This window comes from Saccostrea echinata, unplaced genomic scaffold, assembly GCF_033153115.1.
Source record: "Saccostrea echinata isolate AGI-Se365-2 ecotype Australia unplaced genomic scaffold, CSIRO_AGI_Sech_v1 ptg000033l, whole genome shotgun sequence".
NCBI lineage: Eukaryota > Metazoa > Mollusca > Bivalvia > Ostreida > Ostreidae > Saccostrea > Saccostrea echinata.
In genome coordinates, this window is record NW_026889782.1 from 33063677 (window position 1) to 33091492 (window position 27816).

The window sequence follows — 27816 nt, forward strand, 5'->3', positions numbered from 1 at the left end:
CGGAAATGAGAACCCCTTATTAATGGGTAAAAAGATCAATAAATATGAGACCCCCCTCCCTGTTTCGGCTTAATGTGGCTTGTTTTTTTTCAAGTCAGAATATGTGTGTTTTTATTTCCATTTTTGTTCTGTTGGTAGTCTAACTGAGTTGATTTTTTGAGTGTGTGTTGACCCCCCTCCCCCGCCCCAGTAAGACACAACTTAACACAAAAACTATGTTTCTGGGTTTAGAATTTTTTTCTTGTTAGTCCCCTACCGGTGAAACCGGAGGGGACTATAGGTTTCCTCTGAGTCTGTCCGTCCGTCTGTCCGTCCGTCTGTCTGTCTGTCTGTCCGTCTGTCTGTCTGTCCCTCTGTCTGTCTGTCAGTCTGTCCCACTTGGTTTTCCGCACTTTTTTCCTAAACGCCTGCAGATATTGAGCTGATTTTTGGTATGTGAGTGTATTTTGATGAGTTACAGATCAAGTTTGAATTTCGTTCCGCTTCATTGATTTTTGACGGAATTACGGCCTTTTCAATTTTTAGGGGTTTTCCGCAATTTTCTTCTAAACGCTTGTAGATATTGAGCTGATTTTTGGTATGTGGCTTTACCTTGATTAGTTATAGATCAAGTTCGCATTTCGTCCCGCTTCATTAATTTTTGACAGAATTATGGCATTTTCAATTCTTAACGGGAACCAGATTACATGCACTTGCCGGTAGGGGACTAGTATTGCTAATGCAATACTCTCAGAATGCTTGTTATTTTTAAGATTTCTAATTTTATTTTTTTTTCTTTTGATGGTGATGACTACATTAGTATTTTCTGAGTGTTTGATGACCTGGGCCGATCCCCACCCCTGGATCCGCAATTGCCCCGGGTCTCAATGTCACGGGGTATACTATATTTCCATTGGAATTCATGCAGATCATTGTCTCTTTTAGGAGTCCGACTCACGATCACTTTACCCTAATATTTTTTTTTCAAAACTTTTTTTTTCAAACCCCCCCCCCCCGATTTTTGAGAAAAAAATAGTGTCCTATTATTTATTACATTCTGTAGAGAAAAAAAATTTATATAAATAATTTGTAATTTATATTTCTTAGAGAACGATTTAAGAACCCTCTCTACACTGCACACTAAAGAGTTCTGATTCTATGGTATTTTTCTGCAGTTGTAGTGATCTGCCCTTAGATCTTAATTCCAATAAATAGAAATTTACAGTATACTGCTCAATTTGCAATCAATACAAGTATTCTTAACATTTTAAAAGGCCAAGATAAATTAATTGAACACGTTATTTACATGTATTTTCTTCATGGAAGGAAACAATTGTGATTTCTGATCACTGATACTGTGTTGTGATTGAACATTTTTCCCCCGGGTAAATGCCACGTACCATATTAAATAGATAAGGTCAATATTTACATCTTTATTCAATATAATTTTCTCGATGTCCAAAAAAATTTTGCACTGGTGTAGAGAGGGTCCTTAACAAATGTTTTGTGTTGTTAACAAATGTTTGTGTTGTACAAAACGACAACAAATTTTGAGCTACTCTGTACCTCGCAAATATTAAAAATTATTGTCATATAATTATTTATAACAGCACGGTAGACTAGAATCATATACTGTTGTCTTATATTTTCAATACAAAAAATGTTTAACACTCTAACAATTGCAGGTGTACCACTGGCATTGCTAAGCGAAGTAATTATATTCGAGACTGAGAGGATGGGAACTTTCAGTTCCGTCTTTAGTTTTAAAACTATCTTCCATAAATTTAAAACACTATTGAGATGAAATCATTGTATCCGTTACTTGCATTTTTGGAAGGATTTATTTAATCACACACAAAAACAAATATATCAGGCATAAATTTGCAGCTATAAACATGATAAACGTTGACATACCGTCGTCTGCAAGCATGCATGTGACTGCAGACTTTTTCATACATGTTTAAATGGGTGAATGTCTCAGGAAATATTCTTGCGTATGTTTTTTTTAAATCAGAATGATTTGATATTTTTATGATTCAAAAGTGGCTTACCTGGTATGTAACTTGATTCCCCATGAACATTATGAAGTCATACAACATACATGTAACACGGTTACACCGCTCTGTTTACAATGACCATAACAACCAAAATGGCACCCGCTCCGTAAGAATGGACCGAATTTATCCGGATTTTTTAATTGTAATAAATTACAGCATTCTTAAAATCAAGTTGCAAAGAAAGAAAGATATTTTAAATCAAACGACAACCCGAATTATCCTCGTCTCCACTTCAATGAACTAAATATGTGTATTGGTTATTAGAAATCAGGTCACGGTGATTGTTGGTAAAAAAACGTTTCCATAAACATTAAAACCCCTCTGCCACTGTCGCCCGGGATGTAACTTTGACAAAATGTTTAATTTATAATAACCTTTTTTAAAATACACGGAATATCGTTCCGGGCGACGGGGGAAGAGTTGTTGAATTTTACTCATATATTTATACAAAACATTGAAAAATACCAAAATGGGGTTATCGCCCTTACTTCAACCGATTGTAAAGTACGCATGCGCAAAGATAAATTAATTTTAACATTATATTTAAATGAACTATATCTTGGTCTTTGATTTTATAAAGAAGAAATTATTGGAACTGCAAATTAATTTCCCCCCCAAAAGCCGTGCATATTATTTAGGAAACCGTACCTAGTTCTTTAAACTTTATATACTCTCTATTATTTCAAGCATCATATTATAGAGGTATATGAAAGGATTATGTACTTCATCTGTCCATATTTCTTGATGTGCATATACAGTCTGAGCAGAAGTTTAATATGTACTTCTAACACCGTCTGCGCTACACTTAGCTTCTATCATGTGTTGTATTTCGAGCATACGTGGTGTGATGGCGTTACAAAGCATTTTTAAGAAATATGCTTATCTTCAACATCTTATGTAACAATCTTAAAAAATTATAAGTTCCTTACATATCATCTATTTATGAAATACATTGATTCACTCCTTTGCTTTCAGATACTAAAAGTCAGTGACGTCATACACGATATGTAAGTACAGCGATATCAATTACTTGGTGATTACAAGGTGAGGAATATTCTGAAAAAAGAAATAAAAGAATGATCTTTGCATGTTTAAAAGGGAACTTGTGTGTGGTTATATCGTATTTCGCTTATATTTGACGTCATTGTTGGTTTTTCGGGTTATCGTGACATATAAACAAGAGGGTTTTTTATAATGCTTATATCCTCTTCAAGGATGCCCAGTGCAATAATAAGTTAAGCTTTCGATATTTTGAAAGAAATTAAAAAGAATGAAAGACTTCAGTTTCAATGCAGATTTTGAAAAATTGATTGTAATTTTTACATATTTATTTCTTATTATTGCTGTCGTAAAAATACACAATTTTTATTATCGTTTTTAAATTTTTCAAATTTTATTTATTGTGATAAACTTCTAAATTTTAAACTCTATTTATATTTTGATATATTTGAGATGGACCTATGAGTTTGAATACTCCATAAAATATGGAGATAACGGACAGTAATCAAGCTCAATGTTCATTTAAACAACAAAAATCGGTAGCAGAGCAAACACCGACCTCCAAAAATATTAGAGGTTGGGGTCAGGCGCCATGGAGGAGTGAGCATCCCCTGTCGACCGATCACACCTACCCTATAATCCTTGTTATGATCAGGAAGAAAGGAAAATCAAATTCGGTGTGTAAATAACAATTAGTTTGAAAAACGTTTGTCAGTATTTGACTTAATGAAAGATTGTATTTGCTGACAAGGTCATATAATCAACCATAGAACTTGCAAAATTATGAATTTAAACGAAACTGTTGTTATTTTTTTATTTCATGAAACGTACTCAAGCTCAAAAGCCCATTGAATCAATACAAATCGAGCAAACACAGACCTGTGATCGGGTGGCCTGAATGAGTAAGTATCTCCTGTTGACCGGTAACACACGCCGTTCTTTCCTTGTCAATATCGGACTGAAGGAAAAATCAAAAGACAATTCAGTGTGTAATTAATGGTCTAACAATTAGTGTGAAAAACGTCGGTCGGCATTCAACTTAATGCTAAATTTACTGACATTGGTTTCCATTTGAATTTCCTATGTTTATCTTTGAAAATTTTATCTCCATTATATTTAGTTATCTATTATTGTGATTTGTACAGTGTTATAAGTTTTAGAGATGCTTTGTTCAATCAAAAGGATTGAAGACAGTTCATTTCCACTAATACTCTTTTTGCTTCTTATTTAGTATGGTGACTTTAACACTTAACTGAATATTTTTCTAATTAAGCAGAATACAGAATACAATAATCTTGCTTCGTCATCTTTTGATATTTGACATCAAATAAATGCAACAAAGAATGACATAAAGATACATGCAAACCCTCTCATTTAACTAGGTAAAAGGAATGGACAAAGAACGTGTTCTCCTTCCATTAAAATACAATTATGTAAATTTCAAGCTATATTAGCATGCTGTTTTAATGTCACAAAGCTATATCTCAAGAACTATCTGTCAACTTGCATGTTCAATGTTTTGCTTTATTTTTTATTTTTTTAATTTTTGGAACTTGTCGATATTATTTCTTTTTGAACATCACTAACATACATTATTGTTTCTATTTAAGTATTCTAACACTTTCATGAATAGTTCACTTTTAAATAAATATATAGGAATTTTCTTTTAAAATGCCAACTAGGCAAAGAAACATTGAGATAACGAACAGAAGTCAAGCTCATAAGTCTATTTAAACAATACAAATCAGGAACAATCACGGACATATAAAACATCAGAGGAATGATCAGATGCCATGGAGCATCGAGCATCCCCAGTTATTTGAACAATTTCTCATATTTCACTCAGGAATGGTCTAGTTTCTATTTCTTTTAAAGATTAATATCTATCTATCATTACTAGTAGTATCTGGATATATATTTAAAATTTTGCAAATGAAATAATAGGATCAGGATTTCTCCACCCATTTAATTTCAATAAAGGAATTCCCATGATTTGTTTGAATTTCGTTAAATTTTCTGGTCTAAGAGTAGTCAAAGCAGATTTAAATTTATTGTGCATATATTTGAGTCATTGCAGCTAGAATTTTGAACATTTGAATTCCGTGAGATGTTATCACTTTACAAAAATAGAGTATTTGAAGCTTTATCTCGCATAGGTTTTGAGTGAAATGAAATATGGAGATAACGAACAATATTCAAGCTCAAAGACGATTAAAACAATACAAATCGGGAGCAAAGCAAACACGGACCTCCAAAATCAGAGATGGGTTCAGGTGGCATGGAGGAGTTAGCATCTCCTGCCGACTAGTCACACCCGCCATGTGCTCCTTGTCATGATCCGGGTGTAGATAATGGCCTTACAATATGTATGAAAAACGTTAATCAGCATCTGACTTAATGATAGATTGTATTTGCTGACAAGGTTATTGTATCGATCATGGTGACTTTAAACGAGACTGTTCAGATCGTAGAGCATGCTCTTGAGTATCGAATCATTTGAGAGATATACACCCAACATGCAGGTGATAAGGGTAGATGTGTATTGCTGCATAAGTAAGGGAAGTTGACGATTGAAAAGTAAATGTCAATAAAATTTTAAAGAAGGTCTACTTCTTTTTTTTCTCAAATGGAAAACACCTTGGGGGGGGGGGGGAGGGGGTTTATGCCCTTATGGTTAAATAAGGATTTTTTTACATATGTACACGATATTTCTATTCATTTGCTTCTCTATTACATTTCATCATTAAACTATTAAGTCTACATCACGTTCGCACTAAACTTTACTCTTTGTCCTTGAAACTTTCATGAATACAGATTATTCGAGGAAGCCAAATAAAGTTGATACTTAGATTCTTCAACACCAGCATACAGTCTAGAGTGTGTGGTTATGTATTAAAATCTGGTTGGAGGCGGCAAATTCCCAGTTTTCGTAATGACGCCGGTTCTGATGTTTTCCTGGCACGTAAAATATCAAAATCGTGAAAAAAGCCTGGAAAACGTCAGATATTTCAGACTACGCAAGAGCATGCTTTAAATACAATGTATAAACAAAGGCAAGCTACTGACAAATTGACGTCTCAAAGATTTCAACAACCCCGTTTCAAGTAAGCCTTTGACGAATTCTACGCTCGTTATGCAGTGGCTGCAAAGTCATTGTTAACAACAAGAACGATCACATTATAGGAATGATTCTATAGGATTTACGAACGATTAATCCCGACACGTGAAAGATCCTTCAAGCACACAATTTTACACATCTCACGAATAATCACGATTGCTAATGCATAAGCACGAATCTTCACGCAAAATACATCAAAATGTTTAGGAATAGATATTTGCGAAATGATTAAATAATAATTTTAGTCACATAAATTATGTAATTAGAGTTGTGCAACTTAGGGGGGGAAGGGGTGGCTTTTTTTTTTCTTTTTTTTTTCCTGATGGATATGTTTAAATGCTATTTTTAACAATGAAGAAATATATAATCAGCTGCCTCAAATTATATCAGATGAAATAAGTGGATCGACATTTTTTATACTATTGAATTTTTTTAACGCTGGCCTAAAGGCGGGAATGGGATTAAAAATAATGACGAAGGTTTAGGCCTATTTTGGTATGAAAAAGAAATAAAATACAATGTATATCCTTCTTTACATTTGTGCATCTGAAAATCGGACATATTGGAAAAAGTTGAAAATATTATAATCAAAATAATTTTGCAGGATAACGATAAGCCCCGCTATCATGTCATGTGTAATAAATCTGATGGGGATTGGAGACTCCGCATTGTTTATTTGCCAGCTTATTTTTTTTTAAGAAATACGAAATTTATCTCTCTTTTTTTTTGAGAATACCCTTCAAAGGTATTGATATTAAGACATCTTGATCAAGATTATTTGTGAACATAAGTAACATGCATTTTGTTTTCCAGCAACAGGTATTGATGTATTTCTGATCTATTTCAGATTCTTTTTACTGTCTCGTGATTAGCAGACACTCAGATAACCAAGGATCTACACAGAATACTCCAAGTCCATATAAACTGATGAATTTATTGACCAAGACGAATATGTAAGATGTCATGTGGTAAAAAACTACAAAGAAAACAAAAGGACTAATAAGAAAATGTTCACAATATAACATACTACTTGTGTACGACTTAGCCAACTTTGACAATGACTGTTATGGCGTTCCATAGAAAAATTGTTTCAAACAGCAATGTGTTTATCTTAAATTCTAATATTTACATAAAATTATAGTCTTACAAGTTCCTTTACATCATTTTTATCCAAGTGAAAGAAAGCAATACAAATATTCAGTCACATTAAGCTACATATAACATTTGATTATCCTAGATATAGTAATGACAACAATGGCGTGTCGTACTTCGTGCACACGCGGTTACGTAAAATCATAATTTTCTATCATTTAAGACTGCAGCTATGCATTACACATCAAATGAAGTACACATAGAAGAATAAATTTACAAATGTGTTCAATTACTTACACAGTGATTTTCCTAATCTTCCAAAAAATCAACAGAAGCTTTTCTTCCTGAAAATAAAAATAAATGATTATGAGGTCAAATGTCATTTTTCATTTTTCTTTCTCCATACAATGGTAGATTCTAAATGAAAATTGCTGAAATACTTTCTAGATCTCATAAAATCAAGTGATAGGTAGAGCCTACCTTAGACAGCGATGTGTGACTCAAGGGAAATAATCTAATATGACAGCCAAGATAAATTTTCTGTTAGGAAGGATAACTCTTATCTATAGCCCGTTTCTTTGTTTTAGTATAGCATACCACAGAACATGAAAAAAATGGGATGCATTTAAATTAAATATATTCCCTATATATAATATCATTTATAAGCAGATGTTGCCATTATTTAAGGTAATGAAACTACATGGAACATACCTAACGTGAAAATATGTGATGTATACATAACCAAACTATAAACAACAGGGAGGTAATAAAACACCAAATCATCGCTTCATCATTTCGTAAGTTCTATGGTCGATACAATGACCTTGTCAGCAAATACAATTTATCATTAAGTCAAATGCTGACTGACGTTTTTCATTCAAATTGTTACGCCATTTTTTACACACTCAATTGTCGACGGATTTTTCCGTTATTTCCGGATCATGACAAGGTGCACACGGCAGGTGTGACAGGTCGGCGTGGGATGCTCACTCCTCCATGGCACCTGATCCCACCTATGATGTTTGGGGTCCGTGTTTGCTCTGCTCCTATTTTGTATTGTTTGATGGACTTTTGAGCCTGAATACTGTTCGTTATCTTCATATATTTCATTCAATATACTTAAAAATGAGTGACAAAAATTGCTTCCTCTGTTCAAACTGTAATTTTGCATAAAAATATCTTATTATATTATGCAATGTTTAATTGATGATGCAACTTGAAGCAGCCAGAAATACCTTTCCAAAAAAATTTTTTTCTGTTTGACGAATTCATAACACGTGCGTTTAGAATGGTTTTTTGTTAACATTTCAAGTTGTAATTGATTAAATCTGAGTAAGAATAGCTTTCTATGAACCTACAAAAATTATATTTACCTTGTTCGGACAATGTCATACACCAGGGAAGCGTTACAAGTAAGAATTCACGACCCGGTGTATTGCTTTTCTACTCACGAGTAAAAAAATGTCAACAGGTCACAACTTCCGCTGATTTAGAGTTATCGTTCTTTGCCTCCCCCTAGCGTTCAGTAGAAATGCTATCAACAGCTAAACAAGCTCATGGCTTCTAGAACTTGTATGACAACTCGTACCTTAAACAATTCGCACGAAGGACGGAACATTCTTCGTCGAGTAAAAAATTTTAATATTGGATTTGTATAACATTTTATTTGCATTTGCTCTATTTTATCTTTGATGAACATTTACCTTGTATTAATACCTAGTCCAATATTAGTTCCACAATCAAATATGACTTCTGAGGATTTTCTATAAAGATATAAAATAATTTTAGTAATAATATTTGCTAAGTACCACAAGTGGGATATTCTCTTTTTGTTGTGAAACTTTTGGACATCCAATATTATTTTTAAAACAAAGCTATCAGTTTTCCTTGTATAGCCACAAAAAGATGGTACGTACATACAATTATCTTTATATCTAGAAGGATAAAGAACGGCGGTGTAAAAAATAAAGTGGCATAGACAATTAATAAGAGCTTATGCTCAGACATCCTTTTTTTATTTTTAAACTAATAAATTAAGGAAGAAATATTTACATGAATAACTAAATTATATAATATGTATCATCCGAAAGACTGCATGACTTGACTCCTAAATATTAGAAAAAATAAATAATACACTGTATATCTGTAATAAATGATATGATTGTATATCTTCCATTTCCATAAAAAGTAAACCAACAAGGAAAATAACTGTTTTAAAATGTACATTCCCATAAATAAACTGAGAAAACGGAATTTGCACTGACCTTCCTGTACGACCACGCACGATTTAAAAACCGCAAACGATTGAAACCGATTCACTCACAATTTCTCACGCAACGAGAACGATCTCTCACAATTAGTGAACGAACAGGCATGCTTCACGAATAATTCTGCGCGACCGTTTTGTCAACATTAACGTTGCAGCCACTGTATGGCCTTTTTTGTAAATACAATTTTACTGAGATATATTTTCTCTTCTTTATTTCATGCAATTGGGTAGGTCATTTGTTTTTTTTAATGACTAAGGGTACTACGTCTAAGTTATCCATACATGGAGATCACGGCGGATGTGACCTGTCGACGAAGGATGTTTCCTCTTTCTAGGCACCTGATCCCACTTCTGCTGTATTCAGGGTTCCTAGTTTTACTTCGTTTTGTATACTGGGTATATGAGATTTATCACTATTCGCTATCTCCACCTTTTACATTCCAAAACTGAAAGTACTCCCACAAAAAGTGGAACCAAAAAGAGGCACTCTGTAAAGTCAAACAAAACAAAACCTTGTTTCAACGATTCCATGTAAAAATAAGTGAAAAAGAAGGCATCGTTGGCTAGAGTCTATTTATGTAAAATTTAAAACTAAGCATAGGGAGTATATATATTAAGTGTTGATAATTTCCCTTTTATACTCGAAAGAGGACAAAAAAAATAAGTCTACCCGGAGTAAAAATTTCTTACTTTTCAAAATCAACGGAAAGATTTTTTTTTAATAATTTAAAAATTTAAGCTGGGTTGTTTGCATTTCAGTGTTTTCCACTGCAATCTTAAAGTAAAGGTTGAACGAATTCCATACAATAAGGAATTAAACTTATGCTTCAGTCTTAACATAATCATAATGAATGGTAAAGCCATTAAGTTTTAAAAACTAATTTTCTGGATCCCCTTGCCTTTTGAGAACCTTTAAATACATGTACTTAATAACAGTAAATACAAGAAGAGAGATTACACTGCTGTGCAGTAACATTTAAAGTATTGCGCTGTCATGAGGTGTTACACTTAAATAGCACAAGAGAGATAACTCTTTATTGTAAAAATAGAATTTGTAGTTTTGTATCAAGAGAAGCTGAATGTCAATACTCAAAAGAATGTTCCATAAAATTCCTTGTAAAGAAGGGATTTCTCTGTTGTCCTTGACCGGGGACTATGGTCTCTGTCTCCTTTCTAGTGTGCAGTTTATTAACAGATGTCATTGTATGTCAATATCTTTGATGTGTTTCCCTGAATATTAATTTTGAATAAAATCAATGAAAGATCAATGCAGATTAAATAAAATTTTCTCTTTTATCTTGACATTATGACTTTGAAAAAGGTAAGGAAAAAGATCAAAGGGTGATCTCAAGAAAAAAAAATCAAAGTAAAACAAATCTTTTAGCAGAGCATTAACCAAGTACACCAAGAACACTAAGTTTTATTTCACATATATATATATATATATATATATATATATATATATATATATATATATATATATATATATATATATATATATATATATATATTAATTTATTTATTTATTTATTTATGCCGAGGCCCCGTGTCACGGCAGGCGTTGGCACGATAAAGATCCCTCACTGCTCAATGGTCCTGAGTGCCGGGCAAAGGTCAAAATTTGAAGCCCTTCATCGGTATATGGTGACGTACCTATATGAGTGAAAAATTCTCGAATGGGACGTTAAACAACATACAATCAATCAATCAATGAATGGTGGATCTGATAAGCACAAAAGCGGGGAAACTCTACTTTTTCTTTTGAAATGAAAACTTGTAGCAAAATGTGATATTGATCTTCAAAAAAGGTGATTATTTAACCTTTTACGAAAGAGTATACAGCAATAAATGAGTTTGTTTGTATGTATGTTGTTTAAAGTCCCTCTCGAGAATTTTTCACTTATATGGAGACGCTACCACTTGCCGGTGGAGGGCTTCCAATTTTAACCTATGCTCGACACTTAGGGCCATTGAGCAGTGAGGGATTTTTTATACCAACACCTACTGCGACACCGCAAACCTGGGTTTACACGGTCTCATCCAAAGGATCGGTCTCCACGTCCCGCAGTGGATTCGAACCACGACGTAAGGATCAACTCCTTACTCCGCGACTCTAGAGCAGACGCTCTTACCACTACGCCTCGCGGGTGACCACAATAAATAAGAAAGACCTGTCAGGTCTGCCACCGTTACGTTTCTTATGATATGTAAAAATTAAGCCATATAAATATCGTTCTCTATCCAGAGTTGTCTTTCGTGGCTCTCCAATCACCTATGTCAACGCTCTTTGTGAATATTTGAAATTCAAATCCTAATTAATTAGTTAAATATCAGTAAAGATGACGGTTTATCATTTATTTTAAAACTATCATCCCTTAAATGATTTATTCTCTCGGTTATTAAGAAACTATTTTGTTGAGTAAAAAATTAAAACGTATGGGCAAAATTCTTTAAAAGGGGACAGTATATTTCAATGAATTATATATCTTTTAATGATATGATATCAATTTAAACTATTTTGAATTTAATTTTTACCATTTACAATTTTTCCTAGATTCTTTTATACCAAGTGTTAACAGCGGTGTATTGGAGCGTAGGAAAAAGAATGATATAAATATTTTAATAGTACAATCTATTTTGTATTAATTTACATAAGAAGTATCATTGTCGTCAAATGCTGAGCTTCATTTTTTCCACAAAATTAAAATGGAAGAAGAACACCCACCAGTAGAGTTGCGAATTATCTTTGCTCATCCTTTCGAAGTTTTGCACACATTGCAAATGATGGGGAATATCTCTTTAGAAAAAAAATATCTGTGATATAATGTACTACAGAACATGAACATTAAATGTTCCTTACTATGTAATATGGATATATTTTACTATTTATACTTCCATATTTTACTACTTATATATATATATATATATATATTATACCTCTGTGAATTTTTTCTACATAAAAGTATGCCAAATAAATCTTCTATTTTTTCTAAACAGCCCCTACCGTGGAATAGTTTTTGTGCTATTTACCCATGTTGAAATAGTCATCAAACTAATCACCGAAAGCATTCCATTTCCCTCGTTTTTCATCTAAAAACTATATGGGTTGTTGTATTGTGACGTATCTGGTTTGTGACGTAAAAAAGTAAAGTCGGCTTCGGTATAATAAAACACCTATTTACTGGCTATGAGGATAATAGGAAGTTTATCGTCCCCCTCGACAGCAACTATTTCCCTCGGCTGCGCCTTGGGAAATAGTCGCTGTCTTGGGGGACGATAAACTTCCTATTGTCCTCATAGCCAGTAAATAGGTGTATAATATATATATATATATATATATATATATATATATATATATATATATATATATATATATATATATATATATATATATATATATATATATATATAATTAATACAGTGAAACCTGTCTAATCTGAAATGCATGTTGAGACTTTTTTTGTTGCGGAATAAACATGATGTCGGATTGCACTGTGTAAAAAAACATGGAGATTAGGAGAAATGAGAATGAAATTCAATGTCGGAATTCACAGTGAACGGATTGTAGAGGTGTCAGATAAGAGAGTTTTCACTGTAATATGCTCTACAATAGAGAAATCGTCATTCTTATTATCCGTAAAAGCATCGTCATGTGGCAGTGTTTGTAAATAAGAAAGAAAAATATTTAATAACCAATTTATTACAACACATACAAGCTTTAGGTACAGCTTTTGATGAATGCATTCGGTAAAGAAAAATAACATTATTATTGCTTTAAAAACAGTTCAACCTCACCCCGTCAAAATATAATTGTTTACACGTTTATCCACTTGATGTAAAACATTATTTCAAAAAAGGATAAATGGAACCCCATGATCAAGATTGATTTAATATAGTCTATTTTGTCAGAAATGTTTCGTCTGATTAATGGGTTGTCGTCAATCTGTGATATCTTCTTCTTTAGATATTCATCTGTTGAAAATAAAATAAAACAATTAGATAATGTTTCAGAAAAAAAGCGTATGTTTTACATCTCTTGCAACTTTTCTTATAACTGTTTAAAATTTTAATGGAAATACCAAAGAGTAGATACTAGGTTTTAATATTTAATGTTGTTTACCTAATGACGTTTGATTAACATCATTGTCCCCCTCACAGATGTCCCATTCTTTACTGTAGGATGCCAAGGTTTGCTCCACGCTGCCGGGTACCAGGGACCGTTAAGGAAGGCCCAGCGACAGGAGTTAAACCACCAGCCTCCTCTGTTGATAACAGCACAGTTACTTTTTATATTCCTGTCGTTATCCCTGTCTGAGGTAGTAAAGTACATCCCAGACAGAGCTTTCAAATCGGGAGAACCAGTGTTTAACATACTGTCACCTGTAGAATTAGAGAAAATATATTACAGTAGTCATTGGGATAACCAGTGTCCAACAAACTGTCACCTGTAGAAATAAAGACAATATATTACAGTAGTCATTGGGATAACCAGTGACCAACAAACTGTCACCTGTAGAAATAGAGACAATATATTACAGTAGTCATTGGGATAACCAGTGTCTAACATACTGTCACCTGTAGAATTAGAGACAATATATTACAGTAGTCATTGGGATAATCACCTGTAGAATTAGAGAAAATATATCACAGTGATAATTGAATCATATCACATTAATCTTATTGTCAATTATGCTGAGGTACACCTAAGGCAAATCACGACTTCTCAAGTTGTCTCCTGTAAATAGAGATAATATTAAAAACACAATACAACAATATGCTGCGCAATTCATAAAGCATCCCTTTCTAATGTTACAATAAACCGCAAAAATTAGTGCAATCAAGGGGTATGGAGTTTTTGGCGTCATCACAAATTAGCGCTACACATGTCCTTGCCGTGTATTTGTATTAGTAAATAATTTCTTATTGGTATTCATGGATTAGCGCTTCGTTGTCTGCGCCGAAGCCGCTAAAATATGAAGCTCGCTTTTTTTAAGTACACATACAGTAGTTACTGGATATGCTAATTATAAATAATTTAACATAATTTTCTTTGTTTTTAATATATATAATTTCACTCTCAATAACGTAGCAATGGCAAACTCAATGTCTGCGGAATTCATGAATTGTACCTACAAATAATATCGTGAAATATTTAGGGAAAAAAACATGTAATTAACGTGGAATCAAAGACATTTACGGAATTTAAGAAAAAATATATCTTTGTCTTTTTTCAACAACTTAATAATCTTTCTTTGCAAAAAGAATGTGAAGGTAAATTTGATTTGAACCCAGTTTTAAGAACTTAACATGAATACACTTACCTAAAGTTCCCATGGCAGGCCCAGCTAGAAAAAGTTGATATTTCTCTGTTTCATCGGAGACCGAGAATCGATCATACAACTCGTACAAGCTCGAACCATTCGTTAGTATGATGGAAACATAAAGGGAGGAGTTGTGCCCCTTTGTTAACTGATGGATTACGTCATTTCCTGTATTACCATATATTTAAAATCAAGTGTAAAGTTTATTGAAATACAATTACTTCTATTTTGAATATGAATATACCTTAATGAAAAATCAAATTATTTTCTTTAGCTGTAAATATTGTTGTTAATTTTGGTTTTTCTTAAGATCATGCCGCTAAGTGATATTTTCCTCTCGCTTTCATTATTTTATTAATATTTAAGATATCAGTTAAACACAATAAGTGAGTATCTTCGAACACATATTAGCCAGTCTTAAAATCAGATCTTTGATACGCTTTCATTTTTTATCTGCCACAATAAAGAAATTTTGTCAAATTTTGAAGCGGATGAAATCACCATTTGAAAGAAATTTACACTTACCAACCCAGATATCCTGTTCTGGTGAACCAAAACCATTCTTGTATTCTGTCCAATTCCTGTCAAAGCTCAGGGATCCATTAACTCGTTTCTGAATTGCCTTTAAAAATTAACATGTATAACAATACAATTCACTGTTTAGAACAGTTTTAGGACCAGAATGTTATGATATAAACTCAAAATATTCATTTTCTTTTATCAAATTAAATTTTTGATCCTACAATCCTTTAAACAACAAGAGCACTGAGTGTAAATTGTATTGTGCACTATTAATTTTGAAATTAATTAGATACCATCCATCCTCCGTCCATTGTCTCCATGTCGCAGTAAACTCTGACAGGACTGGTAAAGGTGCCATAGGGATAGATTTCATACACACCTGTTTTAGTGTGACCATCTGTATGAAGATCCTTACAATCTTTGGGAATAACTAAAGAAAAAAAAATACTATCTACAGGAACAACTAAAAAACAAAACAAAATAATACTGGAATCAGTAGTGAGAGGATACAAAATAAATGCAAGACAAATTAAGGTTAATTGCTGAAGTTAAGTTGTGAACTACAATGTAGATTTTGTTAAGCTCCTCCTATTACATAATATAATTTGTCAGATCTTTAATCTTTAATCTATAATTTCTTTTTAAAAATATCGGGCGACAGAAAATGCTTAGAAGTCCATGGCGCAAGGTTCCAATCTCAGCTTTAAGAATAGTTATTGCAAGATAGAAATTTCCAATAACTAGCTTAAGTGCATCCTTTTATTATTTCAGGCAATTATAAATAATACTTTTCTTATGGATAAGAATTATTCAATGTTATTAAGCTTCAAATGGATTTCATTACTGTATTGTCATCTTTTTTTCATTAGTATTTCATTCACAGTAGAAGTTCATTTTTTTTTATCAAAGATAATACTAACTGAAAGCAAAAATAAAAAAATATATAGTTTCTTCAATTTCAAATTCAGATTTATTCGAAATGAAAATAATATGAAAAAATTAGTAAACAGATAGGACTATTATTTAGAATTAATAATGTTGAAAAAGCAATTGTTTATACCACATAAAACAGTAGTGTCTCGGGAAAAAATAGTTTCTTTCATAGTTAACACCGATTAACCTCTTCGACCTAAAAGTTATGCAATAAAAACCACTAACTTTTTTGTGATTGGTGGCAATCGGGAAAAAATAATAGTTATACATACATTTATGGGAATAGAATCTCCAGTCCCCCTCATTAGACATCTCCGAAGTGAGGATTTTCTTGTGCGTATGGCATTTCTTCATTTGAGAATTAAATCCAAAGAATCTACATTCCCTTTGACAGAGAGCTGCACACTCGATCAACGATGTAGAATTATATTCTTTCAAGAGTTCATTAATTGATTTTTTATCATCAAATTCCAGTTTCGCCATGTATTTACGCGAAATAATGATAGACTGAGACACCGCAAAGAAGACAAAAATTAAATAGATAGCCCAAAGAGCGACCATATTGTAATTTGTATTATATTATATTATATTATATTATTGTATTATAGAGCTGCCTGCAGCGCACCTGTAAGAATTTGCAATTTGGTCTTTCAGCCGCCAAATATAAATATCAAAACCTATATCAGTTACTGAAAAGTGATTGGCTAACTGTTACGTATTCCTTATTTACAATTGTTAAATCATCGATTTTGTTGAATATAAAATGAACTGTAATAAATGTTTACTTTGCGATTGCAATTTTAAATATCTCAATGAAAAATATGCCCTTATAATTAAAGAGTTCATGTCTCTAATGTCAAGTCACGGTTATGAGTTTTTCAATCAGCTGTCTTTAAATTATCGAACTTTTTATTTCTTTTTTAATTTAGGTATGTTACTCGTAATGCAGTTAAAATTCATTGATTTCGGTAAATCAAGTTCAAAGAGAAAATTATCTGATCCTCAGATTATATTAAGAATTTGTTCAAGTGTTTCAACTTTTGTCTATAAGTCTCCAAATGTTAATATAACACATGCTACACCATTATTGGTTATATACTTCTGAATTTAATTTTTCGGGCAACATTTTTTCATTCCCTCACAAAAAATTAAAATGCTGGTCGGAGTTTGTCTGACTGATATTCTTACAAACAGAGATATGATCCAGTAAGTGTTCTACCAAGCCTCTTTCTTTACTTGTTGGAGTTTGGAGCTATTGGATATTTAGACTATCATAAGAAACACATGCACACAATAAAGATCACTTATGTTTTTGGTGTAGAGAATTAGACGCTCCTTAGGAAAAGTTAGTGTACCCATTATCAGTGTTAAAGATATTTAGAGGGGAAACACTGAAATCTATATGCAGTCGAAATTGCTATCTCGACCTTGATGGGAGGGGAAAAAACTTCGAGATATTCGATGGTTCGAGATATTCGGGGTAAAATATTAAAATAAGTGCTAAGGACTACAAATCACTTCGTCATACCAATGGTATTCGAGATATCCGTGTTCGAGATGCTAAAAATTAGCCTTTGTTTCTTTGTAAAATTCGTTTTTAGAGAGGCATAATATTTCCATGTTTTTTTTTTCTGTCTTAATAATGCGTTAATCCTACCGAACATTTTACGCAAAATTTAATTTTCGGTAAGGGAAGCAAACGTTCTGTGGCCTTTGCTTACAATGTTGCTTTTGTGATATCATTTATGAAGATCCTGTTAAGAGGTAACAGGAAAATGTTAAATTAAATTGGTTGTGATTGATATATTGCATGCAGCTTTTTTTTTACCAATAATATTTTAGTTCTTTTTTTCTTTTTTCAATGGCAAGATAAATTATGATGCATAAATAAGAAAGAAAACAAAGAACACTGTAAAAGTAATTCATTTTTATGTAAAGTATACAAACAGTCACAGGAAACTCTTCTTTTTAAATGACTTGATGCACTTTACAGTTTTCAGTTCACGTAGTTAAATGATATTTAACCCCTAAACATACCTAGTATACATTTTTGACTTGTCTTAAGCTAGAGAATGACCTAACAAAAGCGTCTTTACAAAGATGAGAATTTGCCTATATCGATACACTGAATGTATAATTTAATGTCTTTAAAGTCAAGCGCCTAAGACGTCCAAAACAACGATTAACTTACCTTCATTAAATTATGCTAGGCTTCATACTCCAGTATAATGAATTACACGATAGTTGAATAAAATGTATTTGCTGATATCCTTTGAAATACATATATTGTTTTAATGACTTTAGAGCTTGTCAACTGTTCCTTATCGACATCTTTTATATAATGCAGTAAAACACAATTATAGCAAACATGCTTATAATGAATTCACGCTTACCGAAGTAATTTCCACTTCCCATAGTTTTGAACTTGTTTCGAACTGAACGGAACTTACAAATTACGCTTATAACGAATCAAAATTGTTGGTTCCTGGCACTTCGCTATATGCACGTTTTATTGTACCAACAAAACAAAACCTAACGAAAACCGGAACCCAACAGAAGGCGAGCGTGCTTTCTCTTGGGTTTGCTAGGACTGACACTAAGCGGACTAAGAATTCAACCAAAGCGCACCCCGGATGCATCAAAGTCAAGCACGTATAATGAACTCAGTTTTAGAAGTGGACCCAGAAAGTGAACACCGGGTTCTCTATTACATAACAGAGCTGTTAATCAGGATAAGAAAGAAAAAGCATTGACCAATCAGCTCGTCCACCAATCAGCATGTCAGTTTGCCTCTCAGTAAGGATAAAAAAGAAATAAAGTACAAACAGTGTGTGTTTAAATACAATTGATATTTTTAATTATTTATATGATATTAATGAATAATTATTCTACGGGTACATTTCATATTTAGATGTTTATTATCCTTAATTATACTTTTTAATTGATTTAATGATAAACATATGTAAACAAAATGTATGTTAACTAAAAAGATATTTATCACAACTATCTGTTTTTAATTTTCTAATTACATTTATTTTATTTTTCCAAAAATTATTGAAATCCTTCAATTCTTCATCAATCTTTTTTTTTCTATCAATCAATTACAGAATATTTTAGCACATTTGAATTAATGCAAAATATATATTAATAATTTAATTTTGGTTGTAACGCGTCATTTGATTGGATAAAAAAAATTAGAATATATCGTGTAACTTGGGTTGCCTACCAATCCGCTATCCGTTATCAATCCGCTTGACGTTAGATTTAAAATACTACAATTTGAAGACATTTTTGAAGGAGAAATTGTCTTCGCGGTTTATAAAGCGTAAACTGTCCCAACCCAGGTTATACCAGTATAACTTGGGTAGCTATTAAATAAATTCATTCCTTAATTAAACTTCAAGGAAGCTCCAAACACTAGCAAAAAGTGCTCTGTGGACTTGGAAAAAATAAATATATATGAAGGTGTGCATATTGAAACTATTTAGTTCATTTTCACCATAGGATACCTGCCTTATTTCCACAGGAAAAATGATCAAAGGCAATTCACTATTCATGAACAGAAATCACTGTTGCTAACTGTTGGGAAAATCAATGTAAATATTAAATCAGTTGCTTTTTCTTGATCTCATATAATGCTCAGAATATTTTAATCTACTATAAATTATGTAATTAACAGTAAGCAACCATCTTACTTCTAAGGGCAGATCACTCTAACTGCATAAAACTACCCCTTCAAGTAGAACTCCTTAGTGTACAATGTTTAGAGCTTCCTTAAAAATAACCTCGGGAAGTCAATTAGAAATATGACTTATGAAGAACTATTTCATGTGGTGGAAAGATATTTTGAAGAAAATTATAAAAATATACAAACTTGTTTTATTCAATCTGTAGGAACCTTGTTATTACATACATACATTTATCTTTATTGTTAGATTTTTTACGTTATTATATGCTTGGAATATTCAATATTCAATTGGGGGGGGGGGGGGTTGAGTGACAAACATATATTTATAACAAAATTTTCATATCTATTTAGCATACTTTGTCAAAAATTACAGATGTACTGAACTTACCAAGATAAAATTAACATTACAATGCAGGGAAGTAATTTTTGTTACATAAACCAGCATCAGCATAAGCATTAGTAGCATCAGGATCGAGCTAGCATCAGCATCAGCATTTAAAAAACAGCATTACCAGGATCAACATCAGCAAGCAAAGGATAAAACCAGCATTGACCTACATAAAATCAGCATTACCCTAACAAAAAAATACTATAGTAAACTATAGTTAACTATAGTTTACTATAGTTAACTATAGTAAATCAAAGTTCTAAAGTTTTTACTATAGTAAATCAAAGTTCCAAAGTTTTCACTATAGTAAATCAAAGTTCCAAAGTTTTTCTATAGTAAATCAAAGTTCCAAAGTTTTCACTATAGTAAATCAAAGTTCCAAAGTTTTTACTATAGTTAATTAAAGTTTCAAAGTTTTCCCTATGCTTAATCAAAGTTTCATAGTTTTTTCATTAATTTAACAACTTATGTATTTTTATTAATTTAAATTATTTAGCCGTTTTAGGGGAGAGGTGGATATGGGGTTGGTTGGGGCTGGTTTTTGTTGTACATCTTTATTTAAATATACAAAGTAGTTAATTCAAATGCAATATTTACATTTATAAATTTTAAAAAAATACATGTTGACTGAAGTTGATGAAGCAGATATTTTGATTCTAAATGACACAATAATATATTATTTTTTCTCCATAAATGAGACTTACGTTACATCTGCATAACATTAAAACTAAATGCATTGAAATAAATATTGCTTATTTATCGGCGCAAGCGACAACCTTTACATTAAAATTCATATCTTGTACATAATTCTTTTAGGGGAGGGGTCGGGTTTTAAAAATGTTCTCTAAAGCTTTTATGAATCTTAAACTTGAAATATCATAAAATGTAAAGAATAGGAATCAAAAACATAATTCCACAGGATTTATCGTACTTAATCAAAGTTTCAAAGTTTTTACTATAGTAAATCAAAGTTCCAAAGTTTTCACTATAGTAAATCAAAGTTCCAAAGTTTTCACTATAGTAAATCAAAGTTCCAAAGTTTTCACTATAGTAAATCAAAGTTCCAAAGTTTTCACTATAGTAAATCAAAGTTCCAAAGTTTTTACTTTGGTACTATAGTTAACTATAGTAAACTATAGTTAACTATAGTTGACTATAGTATTTTTTTGTTAGGGTATCCTACTAGCATCAGAAAATCAATGAGTTTTAATTCAGTAAAAAATTAAAAAAGAAAGAAAGAATATTGGTTAAATATTGGTTAAAGTATTCACATTATTGATACATAGTGAGATATTATGATCAAATAATTGCAAAAGGCACTTTTATTGCTTTAAACGGCAATGCTGAAATTCATTATCTACTTCCGGTAGCATGATGCTACTTCCGGTAGCATTGACCTAATTATAAAACAGCATCAGGATAAGGATTACTAGCATTAAATCAGCAAGCAAAGGAAGCATTCAAATCAGCAAGCAAAGGAAGCATTCAAATCAGCATCGATGCTGTAACAAAATTAGTTTCCTGCACTGTATGTCTTAATTTAGCCTGAATTTTGCATATTTTGACCCATATGTCAAAATTTACATCATTGACCCCAAATGTATATATATTTTTATTTGCCACAATACTTTAATGTTCAACATTCGATTACTAAAAATAAGTTTGATATAGGAATAAATCATACTGCCTGTTTATACTTTAATAACATAGAAATGTCATTATATCAGTGCAAAAAGGTCATAAAATAATTTATGCATCTACAAGATGCACATTGATTTATTTTTTATTTATTTATTTTTTTTTTTTTTTTTTTTTTTTTTTTTTTTGTTGCAATTTTGTGTTATGCTAAACAATGAGACATCTAAAATATATACTATACTGTTCAGAAATCATTGATACAGTGACATACTTTAAAGGTTAAATCTAAGTATAAACTCAAAACCTCCAACCACTAGGCTACTTTGATCAGTGTTGATTTTGAAAATACTATGGGCACTTGCAACAGAATCCAGCAAGATAAATTCAGTATCCAGTAACGGTTGAATCTTGTGAATATCCAGTATTTGGACACATGAATATTTTCATTTTCAATTTCCTCTTCAGGAAAATCACACCGACAAGCCAGCTACATTGCACCTCATTTGGCAAACTAATTCGTTAGCTAAGGACTCCTTTCTACTTTCAGGGAGGGGGGATCCAATGCCATATCTCCAACTTTTAAGGCTTCACCATTTTTTAGAGATTTTATGATATTCAGCTCTGCACTTTACTGGTTGTCATGATAAACTTAATGAAGTTGCATCTCCACTCATTTATAAGGGTTGTCCCAGAAAAACGCAAACATTTTCAATGTTTTTTTTTTTTTTTTTTTTTTTTTTTTTATAATAATATTAAAAAGTTAAAAATTGCCATGAATCAAAATCAACAAGTTTATTTTTAGTGAATTTTCAGTTGTTACCGCGCGCGAACGAGGTTAGCAGCTAGAACAACAAGCGATGCATTGTGGGTCCAGAAATACTTCGGGAAAAAAATCCTATTGAATGAATGCGCAGTTGTCCGAATGTTCTCTTCGCCCAGGCGTTGTCGTTGGATTTCGCAGTGACGATCGGCGCTTCGCGACGCTCGCTGCGCTCGCTATTAAAATGATTATGATGAAACAAGAGAAATAAGCAAAGTATAAACAGGATTTTTTCTAAGAATTTAGATTCATATTTTGTTTCAAAACTGGTCACCTTGAAAAGAAATACATCTACGAGGGTTGTTAGAAAAGTTCGTAGGCTTTTCCAATTTCTTGAAGTTGTCTTTTCTAAAATTAACTCAAGATTCCATTCAAATTTTAATAGCCATGATGTATCTGGTCACTATAATGTCTGGTTTCTTTCCTTATTCATCGTCTTTGGTAAATCCTCTGAAAAAAAAAAGATAATGAATATAACCTAATTATTAAAAAAAAATCATGAATATAATGATAAAAATTCATGAATATATTGATAAAAATTAATGAATTTAATGATAAAATTCAATCAATGTAATTATTTTTCTATCAATATGAACAAAAGGAATGTCACATTATCCTTACAAAAATATGTACGAGGGTTGTTAGAAAAGTTCATGGACACATTGATTTACGGAAAATATATTGTGTACTTTGAAGAATGACGTATGTCTAATTAAATTCTTATCTTTTGTTTATTAGTATGTAAAAAATCAGGTCCATCCACTAAAATTTTGAAAATATACAATAATTTTTCCTTTGCGGTCATAGGATTCACGGAGCAATCACTTGACGTTTTTTGACGTTAGGTGACGTGACAACCTTATTCCAGACCTGTTAAGCTTTTTCACAGTTCTAAATATCTTCCATTTATATAGACTTTTCATGTTTTTTTTTCTTACTTAGAAATTGAATAACGATATCAATAGATGTTATATTTTTCCCTAAAATGTCTTTTGTGGCGTATCGGATATTATTGAGATCTTATAAACATTGTCTATGCAGTTCCGGGATCAGGTATGAGAAATAATGCAAAGTCCATGGGCACAAAGTTCATGCGATAAGCAGGATATTGGGGTATCCCAGGAGTTGATAATCAAAAATGTCAATCCTTCCATACTTACAAGGTTGCTACCACTTGAACACTTTGGTACTAGGTACGTGAAGGCAATCCCAAGCATCATCTAAAACATTTTAGGGCATTTTCCGGTCTGACGTTACCATTCTTGGCTTTGTTTTTACGCATAGATCATCTAAAATTAGCGATAAAACAGACATAACTCCTCCAATTTCATTTAAAATTTCGCCAAATGACGTTTCATGAATATTTTAGCGATAGGTAAAATATCATAAATCTTTAGGCGCTACAACAGTGCAATTTTTAAGTTTGAAAAACATGTCTCTGTAATGTAAAGGTGCGAAAAAGTAACATGCTTCGTGAAGCATGTTTTATCTAAATAATTAATAGCTGTATATTTTTTTAGAGATCATCGGAAAGCACCAAATCTTTTACATATTAATTGGAAAATACGTATAGTTTTATCTGCAGGGTTTTACTGATTTCATGCAAATAGCGCGCTCACAATAGAACTTGTCCGCGAAATTTTCTTACAACCTTCGTAGAGGACAAGCACTCTCTCTTGACTGAACTATATATTTAAGAAATAAGGTATCATTTTTAAACATCTATCGGGATACAAATACGGGTTGGTCACGAGATCAAATTCCATAAAGCCCGAAGGGCTTTATGATAAATTTGATCTCGTACCAACCCGTATTTATATCCCGATAGATGTTTAAAAATGATACCTCGTTACTTATATTTACAATTGTGTCTTACTCATATATTATATTTGCCTGATTATAATCTTAAACGCGTGAAATGTTTTATTTTTCAAACTCAACGGCACGAGTTTGATCTATTAATTGCGCGTCGACCCTTTATGACGTCACTGAGAAATTACGTCGTACAATTATGACGTGAGGAACCTGTGTTTATACGGATATAGATACGCGTTGCTTTCAATAGTGTTATATAAAAGAAAGCATTTGCAAATGTAAATATTTTTATATATAGATGTACATTTAATAATATGGCTTAAATGTATAAAGATTTACTGTGATAAACAAAGACTTAATCTGTCTATAATGATATGTACCATGATATTTCATCTTCATATATATTTATACAAACTGTGTTGTTGTTTTTTTCTATTCTGAAGAGGGAAACTATCACATGATGTTAAGAAGAATTAATGTAGATCTTCAGAATTAATACTTTCTAAAACAAAATTTTAATCAGCTGATAAAGGGTCTCATGAATGTTTCATTATTGCGTCTATTAGAAATATGCATACACCAAAAATGTAAAGTTTCAAATTCTTTCTCTCTAAAACCAATCATAATTTTTATATATGCTGAAAGGGTATATAGTGCGATATGCAGTTATACGTCTTGTTTTGTTTTGTTTGTTTGTATGTTGTTTAACGTCCCTCTCGATAGTTTTTCACTCATACGGAGACGCCACCACTTGCCGGTAGAGAGCTGCACATTTTGTCCTATACTCAGCGCTTACGGCCATTGAGAAGTGAGGAATCTTTTTCGTGCCAGCACCTACTGCGACACGGGACCTCGGTTTAAACGGTCTTATCCTAAGGACCGGTCTCCATGTCAGACAGTGGGATTCGAACCCGCGACGTAAGGATCAACTCCTTACTTCGCGGCTTTAGAGCACACGCTCAAACCAATGCGCCACGTGGGCGACACTATATGTCCTAATACAATTTTAAGTGTATTATTGTATTCCAAGGAACTTTTTTTAAAAAATTGAAATCACAAGATTGGCATTGCCCATCTGCAAAATTATTTTGTTAAAAAACATTCTGATTGTTCACAGAAGTACTCTGAAGTTGACATTAAAAAGATGCTTGAGTTTCTGATTGACAATATCTATGTGGTTTTTGGAGACCAGGTCTTCCAACAATCTATTGGAATTTCCATGGTTACCAATTGCGCCCCGTTATTAGCAGACCTTTTTTGTATTTTTTGTATTCATATGAGACCGAATTTGTCCAAAATCTTGTACGTAAAAAGAAGAAAACACTTGATGTGGCTTCAACTCGACATTTAGGTATTGTCAATTAACAATGGTTATTTTCATTCTTATGTCGATACGATATATCCCCGTGAGCTTGAGATAAAAGATACTACAGAGTCTGACACATCTGTTTCGTATTTAGATATTTTACTTGAAAAGGACGTTAATGGTAATTCAACAACAAAGCATTGTGATAAACGTGATGACTTTAACATTTCAATCGTCAACTTCCCTTACTTATGCAGCAATATACCTTCATCACCTGCATAAGGGGTTTATATCTCTCAGTTGATTCGATATGCAAGGGCATGCCCTTCGTATGTTCAATTTCTAAAACGAGGTAAATTATTGACAAACAAGTTGATGAAACAAGAATATCAGCAGAAACATCCCGTTTAAAGTCATCATTTCATAAGTTTTATGGTCGTTACAATGACCTTGTCAGCAAATACAATTTATCATTGAGTCAAATGCTGACTGACGTTTTTCATACTAATTGTTAGTCCATTATTTACACACTGAATTGTCGACAGATTTTTCCGTTATTTCCCGATCATGCCAAGGAGCACACGACGGGTGTGACCGGTCGGCAGGGGATGCTCACTCCTCCATGGCACCTGATTCCACCTCTGATGTTTTGGAGGTCCGTGTTTGTTCTGCTCCTATTTTGTAATGTTTAATGGACTTTTGAGCTTGAATACTGTTCGTTATCTCCATATATTTCATACTGGTATACCAATTGAATACCTCAAAGCACCCCCACTTTTAAAAAGTTATATATCATTTTAAGTTATACAAAACATTTTGATTTAATCTTTTTGAATGAATGTTTTTATATGAAATAGACTAATAATTACAAGTTTGAAATTCTCATATTTGTACTAATGCACAATCATTAAAACATCCTGAATTTAAACACCGCAAAAGATTTTCATTGTTTGGGTAACAGTATTATGCTATGATTAGGTTGGGATAGAAATTTACAGCGCAAAAATGAAGAAAATTTCTCTGAGTATAAACATTTTCATTCCCATAAATTTACATGAAAAGCAATAACTTTTGCAGGTATAGGCGGCCTCCGTTTTTGCTAAAAACAGAGGATAGAAATGTCGCCACCTAAAGAACTTTTCAAAACAAAGGGCAGTTAACTCTTAACCAAACAAATAACCGCAACTCTTGTATTTATGAAGCATACTTTTTTTAAATCAGGTAAAATTTCATAATGATGTTGGATAAATCTAAATATTAAATCAATAAAAACTTTATTTTTGTAATGGATGTCAATCAATTATTCAGTTTAAGCTTAGTTATCAACGATTACCCTTACCTGTCTGAGAGGTTAATTATAACTAAGCTGATTTTCCGGTACCGTAATTATGCAATAAGTGGTTTACGAATTTTGATGAACAATTGTTTGAAAAATTAAGTTTAATTATTATTTCATTTAACGAATAATCCTTAAACACATAACTTTGAAAGCCTATATAATTATGTTAATTTCATATAATAATTGTTTAAGTATCTATTTTATTTATTTATGCTACTCAAATAATTTATTTTTCTTATATTATTTATTTATTTTATAATAAGTCACTAACTCTATAATTGTTTTATTTGCTTGAATTATAAACAGAGTATATTTTACGTTTAAATTATGTATCCTTCTTTGTTTCTATTTTCTCTTTTTTTTAAATGCAAAGAAAATATGAAAGAAAGATTATCTAATACCTTTTTATTTGTTTTAATAGGGAAAAAACATAAAAGTAAAACACAATATCAAGAAATGTTAAATAAAAATGCATCGCAAGAAGTGCCAACTTTGAAAGCGCATTGTAAAATTTCTAGACATAGATTCTCAA

General features: G+C 32.0%; 1 protein-coding gene across 1 annotated transcript; it reads right to left on the bottom strand.

Annotated features, from left to right (window-relative positions):
* Positions 1-13634: 13634 nt before the first annotated feature.
* LOC133198450 (fibroleukin-like) lies at positions 13635-16773 on the bottom strand. Its single transcript, XM_061334542.1, has 6 exons — positions 16563-16773; positions 15651-15787; positions 15361-15457; positions 14836-15003; positions 14015-14089; positions 13635-13894 (listed from the first exon to the last, which is right to left on the bottom strand). The coding sequence occupies exons 1-6, from the start codon at positions 16771-16773 to the stop codon at positions 13635-13637; spliced, it is 948 nt and encodes a 315-aa protein (XP_061190526.1).
* Between the last annotated feature and the right edge of the window lie 11043 nt (positions 16774-27816).